This window comes from Aulostomus chinensis, chromosome 16, assembly GCF_037954235.1.
Source record: "Aulostomus chinensis isolate RoL2024-O1b breed Wild chromosome 16, RoL_Achi_v1.0, whole genome shotgun sequence".
In the NCBI taxonomy this organism is placed as follows: domain Eukaryota; kingdom Metazoa; phylum Chordata; class Actinopteri; order Syngnathiformes; family Aulostomidae; genus Aulostomus; species Aulostomus chinensis.
In genome coordinates, this window is record NC_141335.1 from 7,834,482 (window position 1) to 7,848,565 (window position 14,084).

General features: G+C 38.8%; 1 protein-coding gene across 6 annotated transcripts in view; it reads left to right on the forward strand.

Moving 5' to 3' along the window:
• ryr2b (ryanodine receptor 2b (cardiac)) overlaps positions 1-14,084 on the forward strand; it is a 176,394-nt gene that overhangs the window by 36,957 nt on the left and 125,353 nt on the right. For all 6 annotated transcript variants that reach the window (XR_015109326.1, XM_086179632.1, XM_086179631.1 and 3 more), the window contains 17 exons: positions 313-389; positions 2,246-2,367; positions 3,107-3,156; positions 3,365-3,425; positions 3,873-4,120; positions 5,927-6,008; positions 6,210-6,340; positions 6,965-7,285; positions 7,367-7,604; positions 8,119-8,206; positions 8,307-8,393; positions 8,494-8,655; positions 9,256-9,318; positions 10,392-10,508; positions 11,099-11,211; positions 12,236-12,332; positions 13,919-14,061. Coding sequence is in view for 5 of the 6 variants with exons in the window: in XM_086179632.1 (XP_086035758.1) it covers positions 313-389; positions 2,246-2,367; positions 3,107-3,156; positions 3,365-3,425; positions 3,873-4,120; positions 5,927-6,008; positions 6,210-6,340; positions 6,965-7,285; positions 7,367-7,604; positions 8,119-8,206; positions 8,307-8,393; positions 8,494-8,655; positions 9,256-9,318; positions 10,392-10,508; positions 11,099-11,211; positions 12,236-12,332; positions 13,919-14,061 (2,200 nt within the window). In the remaining variant the exon portion in view is untranslated. The remainder of the gene's footprint in view (positions 1-312; positions 390-2,245; positions 2,368-3,106; positions 3,157-3,364; positions 3,426-3,872; positions 4,121-5,926; positions 6,009-6,209; positions 6,341-6,964; positions 7,286-7,366; positions 7,605-8,118; positions 8,207-8,306; positions 8,394-8,493; positions 8,656-9,255; positions 9,319-10,391; positions 10,509-11,098; positions 11,212-12,235; positions 12,333-13,918; positions 14,062-14,084) is intronic.

Here is a 14,084-nt window from a genome sequence, read left to right on the forward strand (position 1 = left end):
TTAAGACTATGGTATTTTGAACATGTGATTATAGTCTTGAACACTCACACTTCGTTGTATGAATACTGAACATCATTCTCTTGTGTTAACGTTCAGCAACTCTGCCTCAGGGTAGTTCTGATTTCAACCATCATGAGATTGTGCAGAATAGGTCGGGGTGTGTCAACCAATCTTTCCCATGTGCAAATGTGTGCCTCCAATGTAAACAAACCAAAACACACGCTTTTATTTTCCTGTTTGGTTGTAGTGTTATTGTAGTTTTAGGGCTTGACTACTTTAAAATCCAACAATCCCTTGTGATTTTCTTTCCAGAAGTGATGCAAGCCAGAGGTCAGATGTCGAAAGGAGAGCGAGCGTCACACCCACAACCTCTTAATTTCTTTCTCAAGGTTTGTTTGAGATCACATTCAAATAAAAACTATAACAAAACACCACCAGATATGTAATCACTAACATTGTAGTCATGCTAATTTAATTCATACAGTGAAATTTTCTCTCTTCTTTTTATTCATGTTTTAATTTAATCTATGTCATCTAATTCATTTTGTTAGATGGTTGCCATGGGCAACCCTTCTATGTAAAATCCTATGTGGCTGTGTAATTTATTTAACCATTTTAGAAATCCATGTGGGTGTGTCGATTGCCATCAGGACATTGATTAAACCGTCCCACGCAGTTCTGCCTCGAAGGAACAAATGGAAGGGGTTATTTTTCATTGATGAGACCCCCAGAGTCAGACCCAGTCAGCCAAGACCCTGAACAGTCATGCTTCAGATCTCTATGACCCACATCTCCCACTCAGCAATGCACTCACACACCAGTGTCTGTGAATTGATAGTGCTTCATAGGACGAGCGGATAGGGTGAAAAATGTATGACCTTTTTCTTCTCAGGTCCTTGTTGAGCCCATCATTATGAACTTGGGTAAGATAGACAGACACTGCTTGAACCAGCAAACTGTCATTCTGGACCTGATCATAACACGTTCAGCGTCTACAAGAAAATGTATTCATTGGTACACTTCTAGGATCGAATTTTATCAGTGCTGCCTTTACAGAGATGAATGTTCACTTTGGATTTACACTGTGGGAAAAGATTTATTTTTCAGGTTTTAGTTTGCTGTGGTAATTGTACTGCATTTTATTCAGAGATTTCTTTCAAATTTTGGCCACCATTTTTTTTTACATGGGAGGACATTAAGCCTCTTTCTCACTGTCCAAAAAAACTTGCCCACAATTTCCCATTTCTGTAATTGGAAAGGGTTTAATCTTTATTCACTCCTGGGTTAAATGACTCCAGTGGACACAATATTTATTTGTTTCAGCTCTGATCACCATTTATGTGAACAGAAAACATGGGTAAAAGCCATGATTTGCCACCACTGGCAAATGGCTCCACTGTCAATAACATACACAATACATAGACCATCAAGGCAATGAAGGCTATTTACCTCTGACGGTAGCCCCCTCTGACTTTTTGGCCACAAAATCAACCTGACCTTTCAGTCAGTCTTGGATTTGGAAATCTTACTGAAGCAAAAGAGAGGAAATAGTTACAAAAACACTGTGACTGCTCACCATGCTCCATTCTAGCACACCAGAGTTTAGAGGCCCAAGAGACAACATTTTTAAGGTTCTTTGACAACACCTGTCACTTTTTTCTGATGCATTGACTGTTGTGGAAAAAAAAATAACGGAAAAGCAACTTCTTGTCTGGACAGGATCAGTTGATTTTACTAGTGAATTCACCTAGGTGTCAAAAACTTACATGTCAATGGGGTTGTGCTGTGGGAAAGAGGTTTTTATTCACGGTACATCTCTACCACCTACTATGGCCTCATAAAAGGAACATCAAGTAGAATTATTACTTGTCTGACAGTGTTACCAAAACACCATGAGCTTCATTAAAGTAAAATTTGTGGGAGATCTGTTGCATTGGATGACATCACATATTCCAGATTTACATAGTGAAGTGGCCAGTAGGTGTATCTTCAATGAACACTACCTATAGAACTCTCCGTTGAGTGTAATGGGATACTAATATTAATAGTGGTTGAATTCATGCAGGTGCAAGCACTCAGTCTTTGAGGCAAGTTAGAAGGGAAGTAAAGGGGAAATGGGTTTCATCGAGAATGATTAACAAGAATGTCATAAAGTTCAAGAATTTTTTTTCTCCCCTGACTACTTTTTCTTCCTTGTTTACATGTGGACTTAGAGAGTGATGATGTTTGTTTACCTCCCATACAGGTCGTCCTCCCTCTTTTGGAACAGTTTGTGAAAAGCCACCGTTTGTATTTTCTGTCCGTTTCCCTCACCTCAAATGTTAATAGATGTCATGCCTCAAAAAAGGAAAAGGAGATGATTACCAGGTACAGTATGTGTTCTTCTATGTGTGTGCGTTACAGAGCTGAGACCTGCTGACCACTGGTTAGCTTGGCACATTGGGGGCAGGTTAGCATACCTCTGTCACAAGTCTTCAAATACACCACAAACTGATATTTGCCTACATTACTATAACTATTTTTTGTGCATGGCATTCATTGTGAAATAATTTAACATAACAGACATTGTAATCTTTGAATCACACAGATGGCCGGAACTACTTTCCTGACTGGAAGCAGTGGTTTGATACAGCACCTGTGGTCAGCCAAACTGCTGGTAGTTAGAGCAGAGAGTGTTGCCACCAATCATGGCCAACTTTATAAGAAATAATTAGGAGGATCACTTTGGTACTAACCAAGATCCAGAACCTGATCATTTGATGGGGAGAGTTATGCTAATCAGCCCATCAACTACCAGTCATTATGCCAAACTGCCCAACGGTCAGTGGTTGTGTTGCCCCCTACTGCACCTTCTGCATAGATAAAGAGTACTTATCTTCTTGTCTGGATTTGGGGATGAGTTAATTTAAAGCTCGGCATCTACTTTCACTTTAACTGGTTTTGAGCAGTTCTTGCAAACTGTGTTATGGGACAATTGCTCAAATTTTTTTTGCATAAAAAATTGAACACTTTTATTAAAGGTTTTCAAAGGCAACGCCTCCTTTTGCTGTGTTTGTTTTCCTCCTCTGCCTCCGAAATGACACTTCTCTTGTCTTCTCACATGCAGCCTCTTTTGTAAGCTTGCAGCTCTCGTAAGACACAGAATCTCTCTCTTTGGTAAGAATTGTCTGGGAATAATCCTTATTCAGACATAAAAATGTTCAATTTGCTTGGCTATTTGTTACATACATAGTGATTGTCATCTGAGGCTTTGTGTGTGCTTACAACAGCCATAATCTATTGTCACATATATTTTTGTCTGCATATCCACAGTTTGAATGTGTTAATGTGTCAACAGCTCTTGTTACTGTTGTTGTTTTTGCAGGACATGAAACCTCTTCTGTTGCAAGCTGCCTCCGTGTTTTGGCCCAGGCTCTGGATGCCAGGTAGCTAGATGGCACTACAGTCACACTCTGCCTAAATTGATCTCCTCGCTCTCTGCCTGCGGTCACATCAGTGTTACATGCCATGCCTGCGGATTAGGTGACTGGCGTAATTGATCCACTGACACGTTGATGCTATCGAATGTGGTTGGTATTACTTTGACTCTCAGAGGACAATGCCTCTGAAGCATAACACTAAAAGTAGAATCTTTGCTCAGCAGAGATTGATGTCATTTTGATTTGTCTGCAAGATAAATTAGCAACCGATTTAGGCAATTTAACTGGTTTTATTATGGCTAGCTGAAAGAGACACTGCATTACACCCATAGCATTTTAATTTTGGATACTTTTCATTCAACATTGTCTCCCTTTTGCTAAAAACTCTGTAAATTCTTTCAGTTGCATATAGTTTGCAACACAAACTCTAACGTTTTCATCCTTTGATATTAGGACATTGATGAAGTCATCATCAGACAATATCCAGGCATCTCTGCATTCATTCTTTGAAGCTGCTGCAGCTGATCTGGAGATGACGGTGGAAAACCTCTCTGTGACCTTGGTGTCTTTGCCACCGAATAGAGGTCAACAGGCTCGAGGTGTAGCCAAGGTTCTCACCTACACAACCTCCATCCTTCTCCCCACTCTCTCTTCTCTCTTCCAGCATCTTGGCAATCAAAACTATGGTGTGGACATGCTGGGTAAGAGCTAGAATGGTGACAGGTCTGCATTCATTTCTCATGCATTTATAAACTTGGGTCACTCTGGTTATCGAGTTTATTTAAAGGTTTCAATGGAGAACTTTTACAGAGCTAAGATTATTGACAGTGATACAAAAATACATAGGGAATAGAATAACAAATTTAAGAAACAGCAATGCTTTGAAATTGCCAAATGCAATATTTACTGATGTATTTCATGCAGTACTTTTGAATTTTAAGATATCTTCAGCTAGTGTTGACCACAGATATTATTTCTAGTTGAAAACCCATTCAAAAATTCGACAAACAAATAATTTTGCTTTTACTTGTAGCTTTTGTCAAATAGTAAAACAATAAGTCAGTTGTTTTGTGAAAGGTTGCTTTCATCAGTTTAGAACTTAATTCAAATTAAAGATGTTTTCACCTCACAAGAACCTGGACACCATGCTGTCGTCTCCTCTTTCTTTGACCATTGTAATTCTCTATACATGGAGCAGAAACATCCCACCTTTCCTTGACTTCAATTGAGTTAAAATACATTGATTTTACACTATACACTATTTGCGTTCATTGCCCTTAATGGATTAGCTCTGCAATACATTACCAATCATCTAATTCCATATTCTGCCCACTGGTCATATAGGTCATCCTTGCAACCACTCCCCCCTTTCTCAGTTCAGAACTGTTAATGACAAGGTTTTACTTGCTTTCCTCTCACATTAAGTCCTGTGACAAGTCCTTTTTTTTTTTTTTTTTTTAGTTAAGTCTGAGATTACCTCCTGGGTTTTCAGTCCACTTAATGTATTTTAATGCTCTCTTATTCTGTTTTAATTTGGTTTTCTGTCTCACTTTTACTCTGCTTTTATATTCATACAATGTCAGTATGTATGTATGTTTATATGTCTTGAAAAGTAGCCCTTTACTTTATTTACATGTATTTAGATGAATTGATCTGCTGAAACAGACTTATGTACACTAGAAATGGGCCCTATAAATAAATGGGCCCTCACTTGATTGTAAAATTAAAACACTGACAGAATATGAAGATCGAATCGTACGTAAATGTGTAGAATATGATAAAGAATAGATAAATAATACATTTTTCTGGTCATATCCTCAGATGAGTGTTAAAAGGCTAAAGAAAAGAGATGGGGCTTATGGTGGGTTTAAAAAAAATCAATGTAGGGGGAAGAGTCTCCTGTCACTTGTTCTCTTCTGAGATAAAAGTGGTGCTCTATGTCATGTGTGTCTCCTAGAATTGTCAATGCCATTGAACTAAGCCATGTAAGATCTATCTTATTGAATTGTAAAATCCTATAAATAAAACATGGGACTTGTATCAGCTAGTGCATATAGATTTTCAGCTTTACATTTTTCCCCATTTCACCCAAAATGTTACATTAACATGCATTCTTGTATCAGCTTGTAAATATTCAACCATCACATACACATTTCAACTGGTCCTATTCCTTTTCCTCCATATGCTAAGCAGGATGGAACAGCTGGTTTCCATACCCCTCAAAAATCACTCGGGGATGCCTCCTCCTTTCCCCTCAACTTCTTACCCTCCATGTCTTTGAAAGCAGCTCTCATTAGGTGTCTCAGTCATTGGCCCAGAGCAGCAGGAGCATATTGTCTCCCTTACTAATGTGACCTTCCAGGAATCATCCATTACCTGAATAAGCCGTCTAGCTAGTCCATCGCGCCGTGATAGTATGCAAGCGGCATCTACCCTTGGTGTCCTTGACTGTTTTCTTTAAGAACCTTTCAAAGATCTAAGCTTTAAGTACTGCCTTGTCTTTGCAGTGGGCAGTATCCAGTTGTCCTGTTACAGGATCCTCAACAGCCTCTACTCCCTGGGCACCACCAGCAGCATCTACATGGAAGGGTACTGCCTGCTGCCCTACGTGACTTCATGCTTACAATATTTGGCCACAGCAGTTTTTAATATACACACAATACTGACTCTTTGTTGAGCTGAACAAGTGTATAGAGGCTTTGACACCAAAAAACAAGAACGCAAGTACAGTTAAAAAAAGAACTTGATTATGTGTGGACACTGTCTGTGTAACAGTGTGTTTCCATTCAGGCAGAGCCTGGCAGCAGGCGCTTGTCTGGCAGCCTTGACTGGGGCTTTTCCGGTATGTTTCCTGGAGCCAGCCATCAACCAAACCAACCCATTCTCCATCTACAACACCCTGAGTGCTGCTGAGAGAGATGGTAATAAACATACATCTGCACAATCAGATAAACACTTGGTTTTATTGGCTTTATCCTTTTATTTTGGGCTCCCTGAATATTTCACACCTCTTTTTTATTTTTCCCATCTCTGTTCTTTGATTTCCTCAGATGGGAAAAAATTGATTCACTCATGAATTGTAACCCTTTTGTTGTTTTTAGTATTTTTTATTTTCAATTCCTAAATTGCTAAATCAAGACTAAAAATGAGCATTTATTCAATCGATACATCATACTCTTTCCTTGTTGTAAGAGTTTTTGTAACAATAAGAATTTGCAGTTGCCAGTTCTCTGAAAAAGTGAGTATATCACTATAAGATGCAGTCTGGGGATTTTTGAGGACTGTTACCCTGTTCAATTTTACGACAAGGACATTTCTTTAAATGCTCATATTTGTGCCATTTGCAATTTTCATTTTTCCCTGAATACTCATTAAACATCCATTTGATTAACTCAACTTCCACGAATGATTAGTGTCAAAAAGAGCAAACAAATATCACATTTAATTGTAATACTGATTCATAATTCTTCATGCAGTCAATGAAATGAGCACCAAATTGTAGAATAAGAAGATAAGGGTACGGTCTCATCCCTATCTGTTCCTAGACCTGGGCCTGCCGGTTCACGTGGAGGACATGTGTCCCCTTCTTCCCTCTCTGGAAAAGGCGCTGGATGATGTGGAGGAGTTGGCAGGTGCCGGTGCTGCAGCTCGCCAGCCTGACTACATCCATGTCACAGAAGTCATCTTACCAATGCTTTGCAGTTATGTGTCTCGTTGGTGGCCCTGGGGTCCCGAGGGTCACACAGACAGCCCAAACTGCACCTCTGTTATTCCTCAGCATGCCAGCGACCTTCTTGGCCACATCCTTCGCATCATCCACAACCATGTGGGAGCGACCCAGGGTGACTGGATGAAACAGCTGGCAGGTATTCTACAATTGTGTGCCTGTATGACAATATTTCTGTACTCTTTTATTTGCTACTAACATTTGGCAGCCTTATTCTCAGTTTTTTGTCAGCCCATCATATGCAAAGCCAGCGCTGAGCTGTTAAAGAGCCACTTCGTGCCATTGATGGAGAAGTTGAGGAAGAGGGCAGAACATGTGCTTCTAGAGGAGGAGCATTTGAAAGCTGAAGGTTGTGGAACATCTGAGGCAGAGTTGCAGATACAGGAAAAGTTTACTATCCTGGTTCGAGACCTCTATGCCTTCTATCCTCTCCTCATCCCGTTTGTGGATTGTAATCGGTAAGACAGAACCACAGACAGTTGTGGGCATGAAGGGTTGGTTTTTTTTTTCTCAAAATGTTTTGATTTTTCACAAGATGTCTCTTGGCATTTGTTGAAATGATATATTTTGAAATATCACAGATTGACTTGCTTTATCCTGAATGTTTTTTTTAATCAGGAATTGTGACGTATACAATATAAAAAAGCAAATAGGAAGTCAAATTTTACCACAGTGATTTATGAAATGAGCAGAATTGCCAATTACTATTATTATTAACGTTGATCAATTGGATAACCTTTCAGTTTGTCTAACAAAAAAAAAAAGGGCTTCTGAATAATGTGTTTTTTCTGTCTTACCATATCACGCAGCTTATCTGAGATCCCCCTTTTTCTGGAGCGTGTTTCTTTCAAAATATTATAAGGGACACATGTTGTTCAGTTGGTTTTGTAGTTATTGTTTCAGGTCTTTTTTGAGCTCCACTGCTGGGAATTCTGTGATGATGATAACGTTTTTTTGGGCGATTTTTCACAGGGCCAGCTGGCAGAAAGAGTCTAACCCTGAGGCTGAGCAGCTGTTCGGCATGGTGGCAGAGGTCTTCATATTCTGGTCCAAATCTCATGTGAGCAGGACACAAAACATTGTTTCTTATGTCAATATTGTTTAAATGGATATTATCTCATAGACCATGTCGTATTTTCAACCTGTGTTTGCTACAACAGAATTTCAAGTGGGAGGAACAGAACTATGTGGTCCAAAATGAAATCAACAACCTGGCTTTTCTGATCAACAGTGACCAAATGTCCAAGGTTGGCCATTTAAATAATTTCTTCGATCAGTGAAATAAGTGCAAATTTTGTTGCAATTTGAAAATATCTGATCAAGAATGAAATGTCTCTCGATTCTCAGTTTGCCTTTGATAAGAGGAGGATGAAGAAGAAGGGAGATCGCTATTCCACACACACGTCTCTCATTGTGGCGTCCATGAAGAGACTGCTCCCTGTGGGTCTCAGGGTTTGTTTTCCATGCGACCAGAGCCTCATCCTGCTGGCTAAGACTGGCTTCATTCAGGTAGGTTGGAGATTTGGATGCCATCAGCACATAATGTGTCATTTATAAGCACTGGCCAACTTTTGAATTTTTACCCCACTCTACAAACAAATGGGGGAAAAAACCATTTGATCGTAACTCTCCAAACTACATAAAATTATATGAACTTAATAGCTAGCTATTGAGCTAGCCACAAAAAGCTAACAGCTGATACAACACTTTCAGTAACATTGCACAATCAGCTAACCCTGATTATTGCAACTTCAGCATCAAAACTCAATTCTTTACTCAGCAAGGTCTGTCTCCTGCATACGAGTGCAAAGTTGATGTTTTGCCTCTTGTATCATTAATTCACCTTAAGTGGTGTTTTGAGACAGAGCGGGCTGAGGCCAGTTGGTCAGCATGATAACCTGAGTATATATCACTGGAACACAATACATTGTGGTGATAATTTGTTGAAGATTAAACTGAAAAACTCAACTATAAGTCACGTAATGACATTAAAGGTTGGATCTCACCCTAATTCTTTGTTTGTTGGTCTCTGGCGGGGTGAGTATCTTTGCATATGTCTGTTTTATTGACTTTTATACTGCAACCTCTATTTTTTTTTGTATTTCCCAGAGGAACACTGAAGATGAGATTCGGGACTGTGTGTTAAAAAACTTTATATGTCTCCAAAGTCAGGTAAACACCACTCCTGCATTTTATGTCTGTTTTAATGCTGTTTTATACCGTATTATTATTGAATTTACATTGGAAGAGTTATTGCGGTTTGACATCACACTTTGGAGTTTCATTTCTTTTGTGTAGAACGGAAATCCCAAGGACCTCAAATCAGTCACTGCCCATATTTGTAGTCTCTGTGCAAATGATAAGAAAAAGCTGAAGTATATTGGATGAATAGATAACGCTTGTGTATTATTCTTCTAAAGAGTGCGAATAAGGTGACTATATTTTCTGCATGTACACTAATGTGCCTGAATACATCCATCCATCCATTTTCTTTACTGCTTATCCGTCAATAGTTGGGGGGGGCTGGAGCCTATCCCAACTGACATTGGGTGAGAGGTGGGGTTCACCCTTGATGGGTCGCCAGTCCATTGCAGGGCCATCAGGAGCAATTAGGGGTTCAGTATCTTGCTCAAGGATGCTTTAACATGTTCACCGGAGGAAGTCAGGATCGAACCAGTGACCCTTCGGTTGCTAGACTACCACTCTGCCTCTGAGCCATGCTGCCCGCTGCCTGAATACATGTAGTTTTAATCGAGTGAGCGAAAGTAAATTGTCACCTGTAAAATCCATCTTTCACCAAGCCACGTCTTTACGACAAAACATTCACAATTCTACACAGAGTACTCAAGCAGCATTAGTTAATTCACGAGTCAGTGACGAGAAACAATCAAATATTGTTTTTGTCCTTAGCGTACACTTTTTAAACAAAATTTGATAATATTTTTGCACAACCCTTGATCCATACTGTTGATAGCATGAGAATTCAGGGAGAAAATGCAAGCAACAGGGAATACAAGAGTCAGTGATTCCTAACTGATGTTTGTTTGTCTCTCCATTTTAAATGAAAGCTAATTAGTTTATTCTTCCATGTGTTTATCCTGTTAAAGGTGCTTGCTCCGATTGGCTAATTCACTCTCTCAATTTCCTGGTTTGAGAACCATTTTGCATATATATTTGATTGAATGGTTGAAATACCAGCAGCTTTGAATAAGTAAATAAATGTGCAATTCCATTTTCCCTTGAAGACATCAAAGTGTTTGTGGCGGGACTCCCTTCATTCAGAGTCGGGTTCCACCATTCATGCACGGAGGACTGTCAACAAGATTTTGGGAATAGCTCGAGTCCTCTATTACCTCGACCAGGTGAGCGTTAGAAGTAATTTGCAAGATGCCTGTTTTATTTCATATTTGTGATATTTCATGATGGCTACACATGTTCATTCATTCATGTGTACAACATTCATCATCCTACCAAATTCTATCTACAACTTTTTGAGTTTGCTCATTATTGAGTGAAATTTTTCTAATACACATGCATATATTCATAAGGCTGTATCAGGTATTTTTGAACATAACCTAACTGATGAAAATTTCAAAATTTACCCATTTCAGAGTTTTAAAAATGGATCCACCACTTTATTTGGAGCTGCGTCAAAGACAAGTTCTTCCTTTGCCAATGCACCATCCCTCCACCAAGTTTCACTGAATTAGTTTAATTAGTTTTTGCCTAATCCTACTACCATACAAACTGAAAACATGACCTCCTTGGCAGAGTCAATAATGTAACTGCTATGAATGTGACTGGATTTTATTCAGTAGCTTTCATTAGAGGGTCCTGGGCTACCGTAGTACTGAACAAATGGAAGACAAACATTGACTGAAAACTGTTTTGGTTCTTGGAGTTTTATGTGAACTACCTTGTTACTCTGGTTTATCTTTGATTTTGGGCTCAGGTGGAACACCCACAAAGAAATAAGAAGCCTGCTTGGTACACGGTCTTATCTAAGCACAGGAAACAAGCGGTGGTGGCCTGCCTCAGGATGGCTCCCCTCTACAACCTACCGAGGTACAAACACATGATCACAGCATATATGGACATTTTTGAGTTGTGCTTGCTTATCAGATATTTGCTTTATTTATATAGTCACATGTATGATAAACTACAAGTACAGTTCATGAAATGAAATGCATGTGCAGGTGTGGCAAGAATCTAGACTTTGTTAGAACCTCAACAGAGATTAAGATCTGTTTAAGAGGAAAAGCAAACGCTTGAAGAATATCGTGCTGAGATATGCACGAATGTGAATAGTCAACCTCAATTTAAAACATGTAAAAACACTCATTTAATCCATCTGTTAACGTCAATGCCTTTATTTTATATATTTATTTTTTGAATTACTTTTGATCATAATTTATGAATGTACCTAGTAGTATTTACCATGTGTGGTTTTGAATATTTTTCTAATTTAGTAATGCCCTGTGCAATGCATTAAAATTTAAACAGTACAGCTTCATATAAATGCTGAAAAGAGGAAGGAACATAACCAAACTTTATTAAATCAGCAATTTAACATCTGTGATACTGTAAACCACAGCAGTTCTTTTGCTCGCTCTAAATTCAAGGCTTTACTTTGATATATTGATAGACAGAAAATAAAGTTTCTTCTCCGCAAAGAACTTTTACATAACTGAATGAATAATAGCACCACAGGACTGCACACTTATTAAGGTGTGTCAATTGCAGTTCTGTATTGTGCAGGAGAGTCTTAGATAGTCAAAGTGGGTAAAGTGAAACCTAATCAGCCACAGCCAAGTCAGGTCCTTACATATTTTCATATGAAAAGCCGGTGATTGTGTTTTTATAGCTCATACAGAAAGGTTTTGTGAATTAAAGCTGTAGTTTAGCACTGTTAAGATGGAGACTCTCCTCACCTCTGCATGATAGACTTTTATGAATAAGTAATAATGGGTTTAATCATAGCTCTCTGTTTGGTTTAATAGTTTTTGTCTATCTTATTTGCATTTGTACAATGGACTTGGACAAATGCATCTTTTGTTGCCTTCTCCCTCCTCCCTCCTTCCCTCCCCAGGCACAGAGCTGTCAACCTGTTCCTCCGAGGCTACAATAAATCCTGGATATCAGCTGAGGACCAGAGCTTTGAGGAGAAGCTTGTAGAGGATTTAGCTGTGAGTGGTGATGGAGGACACCATTAAAAGTTTAAAATCATCCAGTAAAACAAAGCATTATACATGAATCTTGTTTTTAACATGAGAGTAAAGATTACAGTTTGAACTAACCTGAGATTCACTTGAGAGAGTAAAAATGAACTTGCCTTTGATTAATTATTGATTTTAGCTTTAAATTTGTTTTGAATGCTGTACAGTTTACTTGATGATTCATCCACCAGAGCACTCAAGCATGAGTTTCAAGATCAAAATTTTCCCCTGGATGACGCAAATTCGGTGTCCAACCTTGATATTTTTCTTGCATTGGACAATAATTTTTTAAATACAACTGAATATCAAAAGATTTCTTTTCACTCAATATCTAAGTAGTTAATCTTCAAGTTAGTTTATTTTTATGTTTTAAGACTGTTTTGAATGGGAAGATACAGAATAGTTTAACATCAAATTAAAGCGTGGAAACAGACAAATTGAATTAAACCATGTTTTGGTTAATTGGTTTATATTTTCATGTTTAAACTGTTTAACATATGTGGGAATGCCAAAGAGCTGAAAACTGAGACCAAAGATTTGTAATGTAACCATTGATTTATGGAAGAGTATTGGTCAGGTTTTAGTATTGAAGTCAAGGTATTAGCACTGGTACCGGGATTGAAAGTCCCAGCCTTAGATATGAATGTTTTACTCCTCTGCATGCCTGAAGTTGATGCTGTGATCAGGCTAGCAGTTGCTTAGTCAAACATTTCAGGCAGCACATATTCTGACTAAATAGTTGACCAAATGCAAACCGATTAGAAAACTTTTTATCAGACAAGTTGTGAATGGTCAGTTTGTTGCAGTAAGGTCACACTCTTTCTCACTGGTCCTATCTCCATGCTGGTGTGGCTGTATTTGTGCATGTAGAGCAGAAACCTTTCATGGTGCTGAAGATTTCTTTGATTGTGTTAATGTTCTGCTGTAACATGCACAGGCGGGATACTATGAGCCTAATCACAGAGACTAATTGTAATTGTATTATTGTAAGTCTCTATAAATGCCCAGTGTACTGTCAGTGTGTTTTTGTGAGACAGCGAGGCTGCACAGATCATCACGCTGCACTCAACTCAACATTTTACGTGTTTTAAATTGTAAAAAAAAAAAAAAGCCGAAGTCAATACCTGGCGTTCAGTGTTGTTGTGGTGGTGGGCTGACATAAATAAATCAAAGTACGGAAAACATTGTCAGCAACGACACCCTCGTTACCAATTACAGAAAAGAGATTATGGCGAGAGAGAAAGAGTCTGCAGTCTGCTGGGTTCAGTTTCTGAATCATGGCTGCTTTTGCTGGCGCCAGTAACAGGCAGCTTGCTTCATACATGTACATGTAAAATTAATCATTTAAAGTCTGATAATGATTTTTTGTATTTCTGTGTAATAAAGCAGCGTGTCAATATTGTGACATTGTTTCTCAGCTCGAAAAGGTGGTCTACCTTGAAAATCTGGTTGCGGGCAGCTCTGCTTCACATGTAAACACGAAGATGACCCCACGTTTCACAGGTCATATTGTAATCGTGATTTTTTTTTTTTAAGAGATTTTGTATTTATTTCAGTTGGGGCTGCAGGAGCAAGGCGGGATGGAGCTGTGTGGAGGTAACAGACAGGAAGAACAGGATGTGGGAGAAGGTGCCAAACCAATGGATCCCCTCCTACAACTCATCACACTTTTCAGTCGAAGTGCCCAGACAGAAAGAAGGTGTGTTCTTTATTTAACATAAT